This window comes from Rosa rugosa, chromosome 6, assembly GCF_958449725.1.
Source record: "Rosa rugosa chromosome 6, drRosRugo1.1, whole genome shotgun sequence".
NCBI classification, from domain to species: domain Eukaryota; kingdom Viridiplantae; phylum Streptophyta; class Magnoliopsida; order Rosales; family Rosaceae; genus Rosa; species Rosa rugosa.
This window is the reverse complement of record NC_084825.1, coordinates 51,470,961-51,489,019: the sequence shown is the minus strand read 5'-3', so window position 1 is coordinate 51,489,019 and position 18,059 is coordinate 51,470,961. Positions and strand designations below refer to the sequence as shown.

At 38.8% G+C, this 18,059-nt stretch overlaps 3 protein-coding genes across 4 annotated transcripts; all 3 read right to left on the bottom strand.

The window, feature by feature from the left end:
* Positions 1-3,102: 3,102 nt before the first annotated feature.
* LOC133716594 (cytochrome P450 89A2-like) lies at positions 3,103-5,459 on the bottom strand. The gene has a single exon (XM_062143284.1). The coding sequence runs from the start codon at positions 5,442-5,444 to the stop codon at positions 3,879-3,881; it is 1,566 nt and encodes a 521-aa protein (XP_061999268.1). The 5' UTR covers positions 5,445-5,459; the 3' UTR covers positions 3,103-3,878.
* Positions 5,460-6,336: 877 nt separating this feature from the next.
* On the bottom strand, positions 6,337-12,869 carry LOC133717465 (cleavage and polyadenylation specificity factor subunit 2). 2 transcript variants are annotated; one of them, XM_062144179.1, is made up of 18 exons: positions 12,652-12,869; positions 12,379-12,547; positions 12,180-12,276; positions 11,976-12,102; positions 11,744-11,859; positions 11,403-11,497; positions 11,140-11,291; positions 10,945-11,002; positions 10,756-10,863; positions 10,372-10,624; positions 9,501-9,685; positions 8,742-8,834; positions 8,545-8,643; positions 7,623-7,754; positions 7,494-7,538; positions 7,206-7,373; positions 6,871-6,945; positions 6,337-6,760 (listed from the first exon to the last, which is right to left on the bottom strand). In XM_062144179.1, the coding sequence occupies exons 1-18, from the start codon at positions 12,798-12,800 to the stop codon at positions 6,659-6,661; spliced, it is 2,223 nt and encodes a 740-aa protein (XP_062000163.1). In that variant the 5' UTR covers positions 12,801-12,869; the 3' UTR covers positions 6,337-6,658. The 2 variants fall into 2 exon arrangements, with proteins under 2 accessions (XP_062000163.1, XP_062000164.1); XM_062144180.1 differs by having other exon boundaries at positions 9,501-9,682.
* A 536-nt stretch (positions 12,870-13,405) lies between these two features.
* LOC133716033 (signal peptide peptidase-like 1) lies at positions 13,406-16,413 on the bottom strand. The gene is made up of 4 exons (XM_062142768.1): positions 16,262-16,413; positions 14,775-15,726; positions 14,034-14,234; positions 13,406-13,769 (listed from the first exon to the last, which is right to left on the bottom strand). Exons 2-4 carry the CDS (start codon positions 15,570-15,572, stop codon positions 13,653-13,655), a joined length of 1,116 nt encoding a protein of 371 aa, XP_061998752.1. The 5' UTR covers positions 15,573-15,726; positions 16,262-16,413; the 3' UTR covers positions 13,406-13,652.
* Positions 16,414-18,059: the final 1,646 nt, after the last annotated feature.

The following is an 18,059-nucleotide window of genomic DNA, read 5'->3' as shown; positions in this document are numbered from 1 at the left end:
AAAATCATAAAATACTTGAAAGGGCTAAAATTTAGCCCTCCCTTACTGGAGATGATTCACTTGTTCATGAATAAACAATAATATTTCTGGGGGCTAAATTATAGCCCTGGACCCAATATAGCCCCTCCTTACTGGAGATGGCCTAACTGGTGCAAAGGCACTTCACATGAAGTAGTGATGCAAAGGATGGAGTCTGATCCTTCATTGGTCATAAAACTCAAGAGAAGATGGAGAAAGTTGCCGTGCAAAACAATTGCCAAGAAACAGAAAACAGAGGATTAGAATCTGCCTTATTTTCTTCCGTATTGGGAAGCTGTTTTGAAGAACTTTCCAGTGGATTTATGAAGAAAGGCCTAGCAATATTTGAGGATCATATGTTCTACTATAAATACAGGCAAAGAGTTGGTCCAGAATGATAAAGAGGAAGCCGGAGACTATGCTCAAAATTGGTACCCCGAGAAGACTGTTTCCATCAGCTTTTCAGGAAGCTTTTTCAAAGACTTTTCTACTAAACTTAAAGGATGAAAATCATAAATTTCTCTGCCCAGATTTGAAGAATATATGTTGTAGAGCAGTTTAGAATCAAGAATCATCCAGAAAGGTGGTGGAATGCATAAGTTATGATGCTGCAAATATTGGCAGAGGATAAGGAAAATCTGGAATTTCTGACAAGTCTTTCTGCGAAGCATTTTCAAGACAATTGTTGGGCCACGTTTCAAGAAGCTTTCTGGAAGGTTTTTGCACGGTTTTGAAGAGTGACATCAGAAGTATTATGTGGCAGAATATCACCTTCGAATGGGTTGTCAAACATGGAGAGGAAAATCAATCCTAGTTGAGAAAGGAAAGTGAATTAAAGGCTATATTTTCTGAAGATATTCTTGGCAGATTTTGGGACGAATTTTATTGGATTTTTGCTGCATTATACTTATCAAGAGATGATTCGAAAGACTTAAGGAAGGTTCAGAAGATTGTGTGGCAGCTAAGCAAGTGGAATTAGAGAAGAATAAGGAGAACTTAACCCGGTTTTGAGGAGAAAAGCTAGGGGCTTGTAAACCATAAAAATAGGAGGCTTCTTTGCGTCATTGGCAGACCATATCATACAGATTTTCACACCTCAAATTCTCTGGTTTTTGAAGCTCCATACAAGCATAAGGAAAAGAAGCTGCCAAAGTCGCCATCTGCCACTACCGTGAACATCCATCTTCAAGCAACATCCACTGTGTTCTTTACTCCCTATTTCTGCGACTTTGTCTTCTTATTTTCAATATGTTACTGTGTGTTTACCTTAGAACAATGAGTAGCTAAATACTTTTGTGTTAGGGGCTAGTTTGAAGCCCTAAACTATGGTTCAAGTTTCATAATAAATTTCTAAGTTTTAGTTACTTTGTCAATGAGATTGTTCTTTGGTTCTGGATTAGATGAGTCTTTTATATGTATGTTTTATGTGGTTGCAAACATATAGCATATGCATGTAATTGGTGCTAGGTTAAATAGCAATTCACCTAATAGTTTTGTGATTTTAACCTTTTGTAGTAAAGCCTCTCGCCAAGGTGTGTACCAAAGATGAGGAATGCAACTAGACACGCTTGTTGTACTAGTTTGTACACTTAGATTGACACCCTTCTATATGTGCTTAATGCTTTAGAACTTGCTAAATGTAGGAGCCGCTTGTGATCTCTATGTTGCGTGTTTTCAAAAGGTTCTAATAACAGCGCTTGTTCTTGTTAGAACAGTATAGGGAAGTAATATATGGTACTTAGCTTGCTTCTAGCTTTGTAACTTGGTCAATTTCTTTCTCATGACTTAGTAATAAACATAGGAAGAAAAATTGGAACTTGGATTGTGTTTAGTGGTGGATAACGAACTCCTAACTGCTCATCATCATATTCACAAACTTTACTTTAAATTCATCTTTTGTTCTTACTTTATTTTCGGTAGAATTAATCAACAATTCCCCCTAATTGTGTTTTTCAATTTGTTTCGTATTATAGTTAATATTCTAGTCTTCTTTGTTTTGTAGGTTACGTAAATTGAAGGTGAACCCTTGATCCTTGGCGTAGAACGACCCCTTACTTTCACTACTACAACTTGACAACAAAAAGAGTTTTAAATTGCGTGCTATTTTTAGCATAGCACTATTCCGGAAATGTAAGTAACCACACAGAGCAGTAAAAAATAAGCAGTATAAAGTTCAAGCTAAAATTACCTCCTCCGAGTCCAAAGACTCATATATACTTCACTGTCTTAACCGGGTTTAGGAAATATTCAGTTATTCACAAAGAAGAAACTAAGAAAGGGAGGGAAATATTGGGGAGATGAAATTAGGGGTTATTGAGTTGAATTTCTTCTTGTTTTTTACAATTCGCTGAGATTGAGTTGATTTGCAGTCCTTGCCTTTGATTTTCTCATAACCTTCCTTGAAATTACTTGGCACACTTTACGTGGTGCGGTATCTTTTCCATGTGGAAAACAAAGTACAGATATCAAATGAGATTGACCATAACAAAAAATATAAAAAGGAGAAGGTGTTTGATTCTTTCCTTAAACACGTGCAGAAGTGTCATAGAATACCGAAATTAGAAATTATGATATTAGTTATTATTTGAGGTGGATCACACAAAATGAATTAATTTAAAAAATTTCATCTTTAGAATTTCAATACTTTTTTTTGAAAATAGAATTTCAATACATTAAAGTATCATAGAATTTTTATAAAAAAAATAAAAAAAATGTATCATAGAACACTCACTATACGCTAAGATTATCAAATCAAGATAAATGCTCGCGTTACATATTTTTTAAGAAATGTTGCCTCTTGTCATTTCTTCTATACTTAGAGATGGTTTGAATGGTACCTCGTAACCACATGAATTAATTTCTTGCTTAGGTAAAGACGGTTGAGATCATTTTCACATTATAGAATTTCGGGGAACCAAACAAGGCTAAATAACAAGACATATGTGTTCTTATCTGAGCAATCAAAAATCACACTCTTCACTTGTGAGAAAAATTTGGCACTGCAACCACATAAGCAAACACATTGAAAATGACCTCAGAACAACTGCGGCTCTTTCATAGGCCCTACCCTAGAGAAGCAATGTACGTAAACAAATAAACTGGTTATTAAGAGTGACAAAGCTGTAATTTCAGTATTGGAACCAACACTATCAGACTTGATTAGGTCTTTCTATTTAAACCCAGCAAAGTTCTAAGTATACCCAGCATCTAAAAATTTATTCTGTAATTACCCAACTTACCCTTATTTTGAATCGCCAAATGAAAAACTCAAACCCAGCTCAACGCTCTTCCCCTTAAACTCTTTCCACAGTCCTCCATCTCCAAATATGTTCTCCATAAACAAAGTAAGAAAATGGTATATTTATACCGAATCTTTATACCTTAGAACCTCCTTCCTTGTGGACCCCGTCCATATCCTTGGCTAGGAACCACAACCTGCGGCTCAACTTCTGATACCCCAGGAATTTTAGACATGCCAAGAGCAGAAAGTCAATGCTCTCCTTATCGACCTTGATGTCATCAATCCTGATAGCAGACTCTTCAGGTACAAAGTCCGCGCAACGTTCACCCTCTTCTCCTGCAGTTTCAGTGCGATTGCGATACGGTGCTGGGTGTGATTAAGGGTAAAGATGGAAAATAAAAAATAAATTTAAAATGCTGGGTATACTTAGAAATTTGCTGGGTCCAAATAGAAAGACCCTAATAGAAACCATGATACCGTTACTGCTCGTAAAACCACATTTACATGCATTAGGTTCATAAACAAACTGATGAAACCAGAAACCAGAAACCAGAAACCAGAGTCTTATAAACTCAACTCATAATTAGTTGATTACACATTAAAACCCAAAACCGTTCATTCATCTCAGCACTCTTGGTGAAATGTTTGCCTTCAATGGATTCCTCATGACCATGGTGAACTCTTGCTTCTCCGCGAAGTCAACATCCTCCCCCTCCACACCTCTCCACTCGAATTTCCACACCAAATTCGCCAAAAAATACTCCAGATGAAGCACCGCCAACCCAAGACCAGGGCAAATCCTCCTCCCTACCCCAAACGGCATCATCTTAATCTCTCTACTCCCCGTTATATCAAAACCCTGATCTCCTCCCTCCTTACTCAAAAACCTCTCCGGCTTAAACTCCATAGGCTCCTCCCACACCTCCGGATCCCAACCCATATCCGCCACCATGAAATTCACCGTCCCGTTCTTTGGTACCACATAACCATCCAAAACGACGTCGTGCGTGACGGAATGCGGCAGCAAAAAGTGGCCAGGTGGGTGGCGCCTTAAACCCTCCAACACCACCGCCTTCACATAAGGCATCTTCTGCAAGTCCTCCTCCTTCACCTCCTCCTCTGTTTCCTCCACCACTCCTTTAATCTCCGCTACAAGCCTCTCCTGCACAGACGGATACTTCACAATATTAGCCATGATCCACTGCAGCGCGGTGGAAGTACTATCGGTTCCGGCATTGAGAAACTCCGAACAGAGGCTAATGATCTCGTCTTCCGTCAGCTTCCTCTTCTCGTCGGGAAGCTCGAGGTCCCAGAGAGTGTCGACGTAAGACAGTACATAGTCATCGCTCTTGTTGACATTGGCATCCTTGCGGGCTCGAATCAGAGGAAGCAGGACATCTTCTTGGGCTTTTCGGATTCGAAAGAACTCCTGCCAGCGATTCTTGAGGACTATTTTCGTCAATGAAGGCCAGAAATTGAGGATGTTGAACCGGCTGAAGCTGAGGAGCATCCTCCGCTGGACCTCTTCGATTTTATTGATCTGGTTCTCGTCGAGTTTGTCTCCAAAACACATGAGAACCAGCAAGCAGAACATGGCGTACTGGAAATGGTCAACGACTTTGACTCCTCCCCCTCCGTTGGATTGGGATTGGGATTCCGTTAGACGGTTCGCGAGGATGTCGAGGACCCACTTGCGGGCCCCGGAGTAGGATTTGACGCGGGAAGGGTGGAGGATTTCGGAGGTGAGGTTGCGGCGGAGGAGCCGCCACGTGGGGCCGCAGACGGCGGAGCTGATGTTGTGCTGGTTGCTGCTGATGATTCTGCTGGTGGCTAAAGCCGGGGGGCGGTCGGCGAAGACGGCGCCGTTTTGGATTAGGGCCTGGTGGGCGAGGGAGCGGTTGGAGATGAAGACGGCGGGGCGGGAGCCGATGCGGAGGGTGATGATTGGGCCGTAGCGGGCGTGGAGGTTGCGGATGATGGGCTCGAGCTCCGTGAAGGATTTGCGGAGCCAGAGGAAGCTGCTGATTATGGGGAAGGAGATGGGGCCCGGCGGGAGCTTGTTGGTGGTGAGGAGGAGGGAGAGGATGGGTTTGAGGAGGAGGAGGGTGGTGAGGATGAGGAGCCAGGTTTCCATGGTGGTGATGAGTGGTTTTCTCAATTTAGTAGAAAGGTGACAGACACCCATCTCTCGTAAGGTGACTATGGTCAACTTATAGTAAGAGTGTATTACCAAAACAAAAAAAAAAACTTATAGTAAGAGTGTCGTAAATGTTGGAGTGAGTTTTGAGTTCGGAGAGAAACTTGCGTGGGGCACCCGCACCACGTGTCCCTACGGCAGACCAATCACCTTCCAGCAGGGGGGTGTTTTGGGTATTGTATATTTAAGGAGCAGGGGTGTTTTCGGAAAAGATAAAAAAATTTCTTCCTCCTGATTGGACTGCCGTAGGGACACGTGGTGGGGAAACCCCCACCTAAGTATTTGCCTTGAGTTCGAGTGATGTATTTGGTGACGTGTAGTGATGTTGACTGGAAACAATTTTTTTTTTCTTTTTTGGGTTGATCCATTTGTTCTTGAGCAAGAAGAATGGATTAGCTTCGTCAAACATTTGACTTAGGGTCCTTGATCCGTAAATACAATAGAAGATAATTGGGATGTGCCGGCAATTTGTTCTCCAAGTATGAAGAAGTTAATTGAGTAGAATACAGATGTTTCTTTGTTTAACTTGAGCTGAATGTAAGTTAAGGAGAAAAGAGATGTTTCTTGTTCAACTTGAGTTGATTAGACTATGGGAATGGATGTTATTATAGTTGAAACGTAGAAAATGACACCTGAAATTTTGTCCCAGATGCACAAAATTATAGTAAACATACATGATGAAATAATGAAACAATAAGAAGTCGTTAAGGAAGAAAGACACAAAAGCCTTGGAAACACAGTAAGAAGTACGTAAAAGAAGACTGGAGAATGCATTATCTAGGAACTAGAATCATGAGTGATGTATTTAACACAAAAAGTGCTGAATCTGCTGAAGCCAGTAGCGCATGGTTTATGTTCAAGTTTCCATTCTTAACAAATATGGATATAAATGGGACTATATTGAAGTCAGATAGAATTGTTCTCTACTTAGCTCCCTAATACAGGAAATTACAGCTAATTCAATTTCAAGCTTTGTCCATCGAAGGTGTTACAAATGGGGCTTCACCCACTAGGAAAAACTCACCTCGAGGCTGGAAAAGAGATAGGCCTCGATGAGTTCCGTAAAGTTTTTCATAGGTCAAACAAACACCCCTTAACTGATAGATGCTAGTTAGTGATCATCTACCACACCCATCCCCAGTCTAATTAAAAGGGTTTAGGCTCCAGGCTCCAACTAACCCCAAAACTTCCTATATTCTTTCTTAAAGTAAATAAAAGTGCGAATAGAGATATTCTCGTATCTTGTAATAATCCTCACATGCTGGACCTTCAATCACAATTTGCTGCGAACCAGCACCGCCACCCTACAAAACAGACATACTTACGCAAGTCAGGCTTTACATCCATTAAGGCATGCAATAAATGGCTGTTGTAGTTTGCGAAAGTCTAGTATATAAAATGCATGTTGCGTCACCTTATGGCTTGCATCCCCAACCTTGCGTATTGTCACATATTCACCACATCGCAAAGCCCCACCGGCAAATTCAACCTGTCAATTAAGGTCATCGAACGACGATAGTTTTCAGAATACTATTTTCCAAGAATTTTATCTTAGATCTGGGCTTTTTTAAAAAAAAAAAAAAAAAAAAAAAAAAAAAACCCCACCCCATTCCCACCCTTGATGGGGCTCGAACTCCTGACCTCTTATATATGAGACAGACCAAAGCCTTACCACCCCACCAAACACACACACCCTAGGTTGAGATCATTTGTTATGTTACTGAGTGAGGAAATGCCTGAGAATGGTACCTGGACACCGTTATCAGCAAGAAATTGCTTGAAATCGGCCATTTTTAAGTCACCAACTAGGATTGGTTTGTGTGGTGGAGCTGGGGTTGAGCAGGGTAGTAAAGTCAGCATTTCGTCTTCTGTCTTCCCTACATCAGAATCGAACCAAGCTATTTCATTCTCTCCAAGCTGTATATTTACATCAAAATTGTTAGGAAGGATGAAATATAGACAACAAAATACATCCAAATCATTAGGAAGGATAAGCTATAGACAACATAAGATAAATCTTGACACTTGAATGCTTACCTTCTTAAAGATTATGTTACTCATGAGCTTCTCGGACAGTTGTACCTGCATTACAACATCATGGGAAATGGAGAAAATTGTGATTTCTGAATCACAGATCAACAAAACAAAAAGAAATTCTGAGATTACCTTATAAGCACATAAATCAGATGTGACATCAATTGTTTCTTCAAGTTGAGGAGCATATACATGAGGGCAAACATGTTTCAAGCAGTGTTGCTTCAAATGTTCAGTGGCCTCAGCTGTTCCATGAACCAAAACCTTCAAGAAAAAAGGTGTATAGCATAACTATAAATTAATCTCATATCAAATAAGTAAAACCAAAATAACTGGAAAAAAAATTATTAAAAAGAGTTATAGATTGGGCTTAAGCCCACAGACCATGAGTACAATTCAAGAGCTGATAGGATGAAAAGATTTTTAGACAATAACTAAACAGCCATCTGATTATTTATAGCCCCTCATATTTCCAGTTAATCTACTTCCAGTACATAATACTTGGCAATCGTAAGGGACAATCTGGTATTGTACCCCAAAAAATAAAAAATAAAAAAGGTCTACAATTATATTGTACACAGATCAGAGAAGAGTATTGGCTCAAACTTTCCCTCATGCATTGAATCTGTTAAAAGTTAAATTGCAATTATTGGTACAACCCAAGAAAGACAAGTAGATAAAACCACTTGAGGGTCTTCTTTTGGTCTAGAGAATTTTATCATGTCATAGCTCCACAGGGAAAAATAAAACGAAAAAGCTGAGTTTTAGCAGTACATAACATGTAAAAGGCCATCATCATGCACATATGTACATAAATATGATCATTGCATGCTGGGGTGAAGGTATACGAGATGAACAAAAACTTCAAGACAATAAACATAATATATCGACAACCTGTAATTAACGATACGTACTTATAATTTCACTTTTTGGCAGGGTAATCAATGAAAGCTTGATTGGGTAATTATTAAAGCAGAAGACACAAAACAACCCAATCCATTCCAAATAAAGTTGGGTGAAAAACAAAGTAAAGCACAGAAAAGAATTATCATACAAGCTTTAGAGGAGCCATATGCGAAAGAATCGATTTAACAGATCTCGCATCAGAACGGCCCTCAAAGTCCATATATATCAGTGAACACTTCACTGGTACCTGCATTAGAGGGAAAAAAAAAACACCAATAAACAACTTAGTTCCAGAGAATATCAAGAATAGTAAATTATAAACTAATTTAACAGGCTTCAACTTACAGTCAATTCACTTGACACAACTTTCGAAGGCCTTGAGTCGAGTATTAAACTAGCAGAGGCTTCGTCAATTTTTCCATCCATATCACCTCCAACCTGAGATGGATGATGAAACTTAAATATAGCACACAGACATAAACTGCAGAGTGATACTTATAAATCTATGTTTCACAATCTGAGGAACATTTGGCATACAGAAGTACGGAAAAGTTTCTTTTGAAAAATCAAAATAACCGGAAAAAGGGAAATCACATGATGACTATTGACTAACATTTACTCAAAAGACTCATGAAGAAACCAGTTACAGGTGAAGTTTATAAGAGCTCACAAAAAAACTTCCCTATGGTCATGTTAAGTGCCCTAAAAAATAGGCCAAGATGCAACTTTCCGCACTATAGCTCTCTTCCACAGTTCCTCTCTTCTATTTCTCTACCTCTTTTCTCTCTCCATTGGTGCAGCACAGTTAGAAATGTGAAGATTGAGGAAGAAGCCTATCTATTTCTCTACCTTCTTTTTCCCCACCCGCAATTTTTCTTCTGTCAGATGAAAAAGTAGCCAATAGGATCCACTCTACCTTGTGTACCACCCTCACCCCCCTCCACCCCATATAAAATATATAAACCCTCAAGAAATTGACAAGATGGGCAACACTAAATATTCCTCATCCAAGTTTTCAGTCTGAAGCTGAATAAATAAAATTTAGAAAATAATAATCAAACGTTGCACAAATCAATAATCAGATAGTTAGCAATAAAAACTCACAAGCATTGCTCCTTGGTTCATGTCTTCATCCTTGATAACATAATCGTCCGGATTTATAACTTCACCAAAGTCATCCCACTCAGAATTATTTTCATAGAAGGGAAACATAGGGGCAACACTAGTAGAAGGAGGAGTAAATCCATCGATTAAAATGTCTCTGCATCCACCACCACGTGGAGCCACTGCTATAACATAGAATCAGAAAAGCTCATTATACACACCATACATGAAATGTAATCAGTGTAAATTAATTATGATCTTGGAAAAGAAAAATTAAATATCAATGTACAATTCCTATCATAGCATCAATCTTCAGTTCTTCACAGACAGAAAATCTAAATAAATTGTTGAAACGCGCTTTGATGAAAATCATCCTAGAGCACAATGGAAGAATACTTGGCTTCAAAGGTCAGCCAAATAATGAGTTCATTTGAAACAATTGCTAACTAGACAGTCAAGTATACCTCATATGGATAGATGACTGCAAGTATATAAGCTTTAACGAGGACGATTTCCAACGTCCACTACATTTGACAAACTAAGCAAACTTATCACCTCCACACTGGAACCAAAAAATTTTAGTGTATGAATAATCATCCACATAGTTCCAAGTACACAAGTAAAATGGTAAAAAGAAAGAGAAGGTTTCAGAAATTTAATCCTTAAATTATATGCCATATATAATAATGCAGATGAAAAGATCTTCCAAGAAAAATTTCAGGTTACAAAGTAACAATAAGATAACTAATGATTTGGTGCTCTTATAGAATATTTCCAAATAAAGAAGGGTTTCTTGAATGCTTACAAATATCTTTCGAAAAGTTAGCAGATCATTATTATAAGTTTATGACTACTATGATTTTTAACATACCATCTGGCAAAGACTTTGCATTGCTAGTATCAATAACCAGTGGATCACTCATGCTGACATCAGCCCCATGAGAAGCTTTTAACTCCTCCTCTTTAATCAGACTAGCCTTTAGAGCTTCTTCCTTTTTAATTCTGTTCTGCTCTTCTTCATAAGCAATTAGCTCTTCTCCAACCAAAGGGATCCTCTTGGACATGGTAACCTTGACAGCTTTTGGAGGCGGGTCTGCCTGAAGCATACGAGCTAACGTGCCAAACTACATAAGCAGCTGAAGGTGTCAATATACATATAGATATTAAAGCAGAAAGATACATATAAAATAATAGTGCTAATCATATCATTAACCAAAAAAGGGAGAATGCCTCACAAGGATTTTACAGATTGTACCTGAGCTCGTTCTGTAAAAAGCACAAGATTCTTAGCATCAGTTGCCCATTCGACAAATATATCGTGAGAAAAACCCGCTTCCAAACTGGCCATGGATGCTAAAACAACCTGTATGGGAATGCACATGTCAACATCATTCAATCTGGTAGGCATCATAAGGAAATACTTCACAAAGTATATATGGTATACCTTTGGGCCTTCCGGAGCATTGTCAAGTTCGCTCTTGTTAACAAGAAGTTTCACACGCCTGCAGGCATTCGCATATATACATACTAAGTGGGTGTTTTTGGTTCAGCAACAGTGGTTTCTTATACTATATAAAACTAGTGATTCAAAATTTCAAACTGTCTGGGATACACATGTACTGTATATAAGACCACTTACTTCAAAATAAAAGCATTGTCTCGTGTTGTCTCAAAGGACTTTGCCATTGCATCACTCATCCACTCAAGGAAACTTTTGACATAATCAATTGTGCTAGAAGCAACATACGTTAGGAAATAGATGGGGAAGGGCAAACTTTCCTCGTTCCAACACTGCAATCATTGGGAAGAACCAATATCAGCAATTGGAATATTTGATAACTCAGGCTAAATAACTGTACTGTCAACAAGAGCTAAAACTGTCATTATCTTCTCCCTACTAACAGATTCCAATATTTGAAGAAGTTCCAAAACTCGCCCAGCAGTATCAACAGGTAGTAAAACATTTCCTTGAGATCGTAGAGTCTTCTTTATAGTCTCTGAAAAAAAGGAAAAAAAAGGGCCAAGAATAATAAAATCACATGCATTGAAACAGTATATAATCTTATGATTTGTAAGCATGTTTCACTGTTCATTACATGCATGTTTGAGGTTTCAGCGACAGGAAGAAGGGGAATAACAATGGCAGGACATTTGGCAAACTTAAAGAATATTCTAGACAACAATTTTCAAGACGAAAAACACAATGTGCCTAAAATTCCTCGTGCGTTGGGAGCTTACAGTACCTGTAAATTCTCTGTCCTTCTGGCGTCTATAAGGCTGATTGTTCAAAGCATTATAGGCATCTGTTATTAGAACAGCAGGCCGCACAAACGATGACTGATTAATTCCATTCAAATGCCTGACAAAATTCACAGCAGGAAGCAGTTTAGTCCTCTTTATACATTCTCATCACTATATACACACTTATACGAAATTGAAGCGCGGCAGGTAGTCAAAGTAAGAACAAACACTTACTTTTCTTTTCGATGGTTGAAGTCCACAGCATATATAACATCCTCTCCATCCTTTGTTATCTTCCACACAGTACCTCCCAATAGATGCCCAGCCACATGAGGCGAGATCACAATTCCCTCTCCTTTGCCTACAAAACCACACACATCAACACAAACACACACATTCCCTCCGAAACTTTCTATCCAAATCGCAACGAAACCATACCAGTAAGATGATGATGCTGAGCATTGGTCAGCCTGGTGACATTTTGGAAAGCAGAATCAATATCATCCAGCGTAAACAAATCAAACTCCGAAACTTGCTGCAAACTCACACAAACAAAACCTCAGTCAGTACTTTCCACAAACACCTGGCGTTGCATACACACACAGAAAACACACAATTTTGAAACGAGAAACCCTACCTTGCGGGAGAGGTACTGATCGTACATAGTGAGAAGCCCTAGCCGGTAAACCGGCTCGGTGGAGAAGACCGGAGCGGCGAGGCCGAGGTGTTTCGCGGCGTAGGGAAGCGCGCCGAGGTGGAGTGTGTCGGGGTGGGACAGTAGGACGGCGTCTACGGTGGAAGCGACTCTGCAAACACCGGAATTAGGTCAGTGAAAAAGTGTGGAGGAGAGAATAGGAAGGAGAATGGGAGAGATTGAAGAAGAAGAAGAAGAAGAAGAAGAGAGAAGGACCTGGAAAGAGGTTGGAGGAGGGAGGGGTCGAAGTGGTCGTTCCAGCCACAGTCGATGAGGAAGTTGAAGCCGTCGATGGAGACCAAATAGGAGAGTGGATTTTCGTTGTAGACTCCGCACAGCGGCGTTACCTGAACCGAAGTTCCCATCGTCTCTCTCTCACTCTCTCTCTGTGTGCCTGCAAATTCTGAAGGAGGAGAAGAAGAGGTTGTATTTGATGAGACTGGAAGAGGGGTTTAGAGCTATCCGGCGTCGTTTAGGTGTTGTTGCTTAAATGAGAGGCAAATTTACGATTTTACGGCCCTTGACTACAACTTCATCTTTTTACTGCTCTATTTTTACAAAAGTTTTACTAGCAGGGCCCACACCCTATGTGTATAGATAGATATGAAGTATCGAAAGGAATTCAGAGTACCGAAATGCACTTGCACCAATAAGAACAGACAACCGGATAACATCAAGTGCAGTTTTTAATTTATTTTTTTGGTTGAAAGATTGACCACAAATATCAAATATTGAGATTGCACATTAAGTGCTTGATCACTTTTACACTGCCGGTGTAATGAAGAATTTTCATCCAATCAATTAATTATTTAGTTTTCACATTCTAGTATCCAGTGATTGAGGACCATATATGTTTCTGATTCAGCTTCTGATAGAATATCAAGGTTATCGAGCTCTTGAAACGATTTTCTCATGACAGATTTTCTCATCTTTGATAATACACCTGCCTACTCAAACATAGCTGCATCAATTTTAGCAAGAAAAGAAAGTATGGTTTCTTATTTCAAAGAGGTATCTGTAAGGGTATGACAGTTCTCAGTCTCAGGGGCCGAACTTTTAAGGGAAATATTTGAAGCAAGTTCAGATACAAGTAAATAAACATTGATTGCTAATTTCTACTCAGGTTTTTCAAGGAGGATGAACTCTTCCCCAAGTCAATGTACAATTTTCAATTTCCTCTGCAAAGCAAAGCACTGAGGTTGTAAGACCAAATTGGCTCATACTTCTATCTGGTGAACTTTATCATTGAAGCTTGGCAAAGGGCCATCCCATAATTCTGCTAGTTCCTTCCTAATCCAAGAAATGACGACAATTGGTCCTAGCGTTGAGGGCACCTACATTTATTGACCAAAATAGCACAAAAAGTTAGCAGTGGTGGTCGATAGGTGCAATCCAATCTTCTGTGATATCAGATATAACACAAAAAGGGCCAACGGAGACGGTTTTAGTCACAAGTTAACCAAATGCTGTGAACGCAAGCTAGGTATAATTTTGTACCATATACTGAAAAACTGAAGATTATAAGAAGAAACGTCCATCAATCTCACGAGAGAGTAGGAGACAATACCAATAAACTTAAAAACAACCGAAATGATTACCAAATAGAGAAGAGCAGGTTGGGGTGACTGCGTCAAAACTCCAGCTGCTAAAGCTGTGACCAGTCCAAAGGCATATCCAGGAAGGGCATACCAAATATATTTGTGCCCCTTTGAGGAATGCATCTCTAGCAAATTTACTGTGTCCCTGCTCTTTCGATAATCAAAACATAGGACTAATGCCAGAAGCATAGCAGGGATTGCCTGCAACAGTAGATGACCAAAATAAAGGTTAGGAATTGCTTGATTCTAGGATTGACATAGCTAGCCAGAATCAAAGAGGCAGAACATGCTATGCATGACGATAATGTCAGATTAATACAATAACAAAATGAGTTGTCAATGTGGCTTGCGATTATGAAGTTCTAGTCTACTCTAAACTCTGAACTGATTGATCCCACTTGCATACAAAATGCACAAAACAATAACAATGAAGAACAGACAAATAAAGTAATTATCCAAAACTTTGGATGACCTAATAGAATATATTCAATATAACTGTAACATATGAAAATGTTACTAAATGGAATTTGTTTGCCCGTCCTCTGATCCAGGTTTGGGAATCACTAATGAGAAGCCAAAGACCCAGAGCAGAACGCAATATATATTGTGCAACAATATAAGTTTACTACGGCATTGAAACTACAAGTACCACCGCATTGCACTGTAGTAGTGATCAAAGCAACACACCTTCAATAGCTAGCAAACTTACAGTAGTAACATTAATGGAAAAGGATGGCATACCATGTCACCCAGACCGAGCATCATGAAGTCTCTGGTACTTCCTCCGGGAGTCACTCCACCAAATAAGTTCCTGGGGAAGACAATCTTCACGGGCAACTCCAACTTCTTTGTCACCATTTGCAGCCCAGGAAGACTCAAACTATTTGCCACCGTGTGAACAGGGTTTGAGGCTTGTTGTGTTGCTACCGATACCATGACATTCGCCCCAAAAAATCTCTCAGAGAAGAAGACCCAGAATATGTCGTATACGAATAGACAGACAAGAAGCATTGCACAAACTTTGATGTTTGGAAGACGGACATGACTCACAAAGGCAATACATATAGAAATGCCCAACAAGTTGTTCAGTATCCAATGTCCAGTAACAAGCCAAGCAGCAACTGTACCAATGCATAAAACCAGTAACGATCCTTGGGTGCGTGTAAACGACTTCGAACAACACCTCGACACATAGGGGTCGGGCAAACCAAGCTGTGACTTCAAATAGGCTACTGAAGGAGATAGGCAGAAAAACAGGGAGGAGACGGATGCAATGGCTGTGAATACAGTCAGGAGTTGTGAAACAGAAGTGAAGAGGTAGAACATCAAAAGCAAGCTTAGGGAGCTCATTACAGGGATCATGAGTGCTTGTGACCTATCTAACGTAATCGATGCTTCTGAAAAATCACGATTCCGCTCCATTTCTTTTCCATAATTTAGAGCACGAAATGCAGACCCAAAAGTAACACCTACTGCCGTTAAAATCAGAGAAACAGGTGCAGGCTCCAGCAAATACAAAAGATTCCATATAGACCCCATCACTTAATGAACAAGCAATCTATTCTACTCTACTCTTATCTCAAAACCTGACTTTCGCGCAGAAACTAACAAAATTTAAATACCAATCACAACATGTGCATCCAAAGCTGCAATGTCTCTCCCTCTAAACCATGAGCAGAGAAATCCATGCAACCTGCAAAACATTATGACAACAGAAACACATGTAAGAGCTCCAACCTTCTTTATACAACATTCAACTAAAACCCAAACTATATCAAGTACACCATAATGTAACAATGGGATAAAGAAAAACATTTCAAAATTTCAAAATGTGAAACTTTCATCTCCTTCTGACAATCTAATCAATTCCTTTAGAACCCTAAACAAATCTCAAAAAAAGTTTCAAACTTTGACAATATCCATTCTCCTTTCCCCTAAATTTCTCATCTTCATGGCTCAAAATGTCAACTTTTCATTCCCTTTCATAACTTCCCCATAAAACCTAAACCAAAACGCAATAGAAAACACTAACATCAACAAATTTACAAACCCAATCATCTGGGGCTGAAAAAAAAAAAAAAAAAAAAAGTGAACAAATTTGAACCCAATAGATAGAATTATAGGTAACTACATACAGATATAGCTAAAGATCTGATCAATTAGGGACATTAAAATGAGAAATTAGGGTTTGGAACACAGATTAGTTAGACGATGGTGTGAGGACTCACCTTGGACTTTGGGGAGTTTGAAAAACCTTGGCTTTCTGTGTGATTCAAGCCTGTCTGGTTCAGTGTTTTGTATGAGCTCTATGCAATGGGGAAAAGCTCTTTGGTGATTTGCAATTTTGCCCCTGCACTTTGGCTCTTTCCTACGTTATTACCTAGTTTAGTCAATTTGTCCTTTTTTTTCTTTGTTGTATATTTCTTTATTTGGTCTCTTTATGTACACACACAATAATTTCATAATGAGATCTAGACATGATCAATTTTTTAACAAATGGTTGACAAAAGAGTGCTCTGATACAATCAAATTGGAACCTTCCCATCCTTTTTGTATTGATCAACAATATTCTTAGATATTCAAACCATCTACTGGTAAACATTCTTTATAATACACAGGACATATAGTTAAACAAAACCGAAAATCACAACAATTGATCCCTCTGATTACTAATTACTTTACAATTGTTTTCAAAGCTTTTTAACAACTCGTTTATTCGTCATTTGTTTGATTATTTACTCAAAACTTCTCTAAGCTTTAGAAATTTATGCAAAAGATGTATGAATAGAAAACATTGCATCTTAAATCTACATCTATATTGTACTCTACGGATATCGTATACCATATTCAAAGAAGTTGAATTTTTCAAAAACATGTTGAATCGGAGGTTAAGTATTTGGCGACACCGACCACATGTTCACACCACTCATAGATCGACCCTAGTTTTCATACAAATATTCACTTTTCAAATTATATGTTAACAATCAGTCCATGAAACAGTAGCATTCTAGACTTGGGAATCTAGGATGCATGTACTTGGTGAGGTGGTAAGACAATTGTTTCTCATTTAGAAGATCTCATTAAAGAGTGGGGTGGGGAGGGGTGGGGTTAAAAAAATAGAATTAGTATTCTAGACCTAATTTTTTTTTATAAGATTGACAATAATGTGGGGTTTGTTTGACTTGATTGACACATTGGGTCTAGTTTGGGATCAACGACTAGGAGACCTAACTCAATACCATTGGTGGACAAGGCCGAAGCATCCACTTCAGAGTCATAAAAACAAAAAAAGTAGTATTCTAGACCTAATTCATGACAATATGTGGGTTTGCTTGACTTAATTGACAAATTGGGCCTAGTTTGGACCAACAATTGTCGAAATTTAGTTAAACTTCGAGACCTAACTCAATAGTCAATACCATTGAAGGATGTCTTCTCTTCAAAGTCATGAAGCAATTTCTGTGGACTAACTTAGATTATACATACATCAATCATGAATAAATCTTTTATAAGACAACAAATTGTAAATTAAATGACTACAACGACATGGGAGCAACCACTTAATATCCATCATAGGTGCTCTTTGATCTTGAAACCTTTGGTAGTTCTATCCAAGACCCAAAAAACGAAGAACAAACCCTAGCTCTAGAAACAGCTGAAATATCATCCAAAAGTAATAAGGCTGAGGTCATGATTGATATTGTTCTTAGCCAAAGAATCAGCAGTCATTTACATTCCCGAAATATATGTGAGACGAACATTCTCCGTATCAAACTTATGTTTGATGCAACCAGTAAACAAAGAGCCAAGGGAACGAAGAGAAATGTCAAACTTCTGCATCAGTTAGACAAGAGTAGTAGAATCATATTTAACTTCCAAGTTTAAGATGCTGTCACTTGAGGTCAATTTAAGACCATAATATAAACCCCAAACTTCAATAAATGAAAACACTTTTGTAACCAGAAAAAAAAAAAAAAAATTGAAAACACTTTGAGAGCTTCTTTAGTAGTTTTTCTTTTGGGTTTG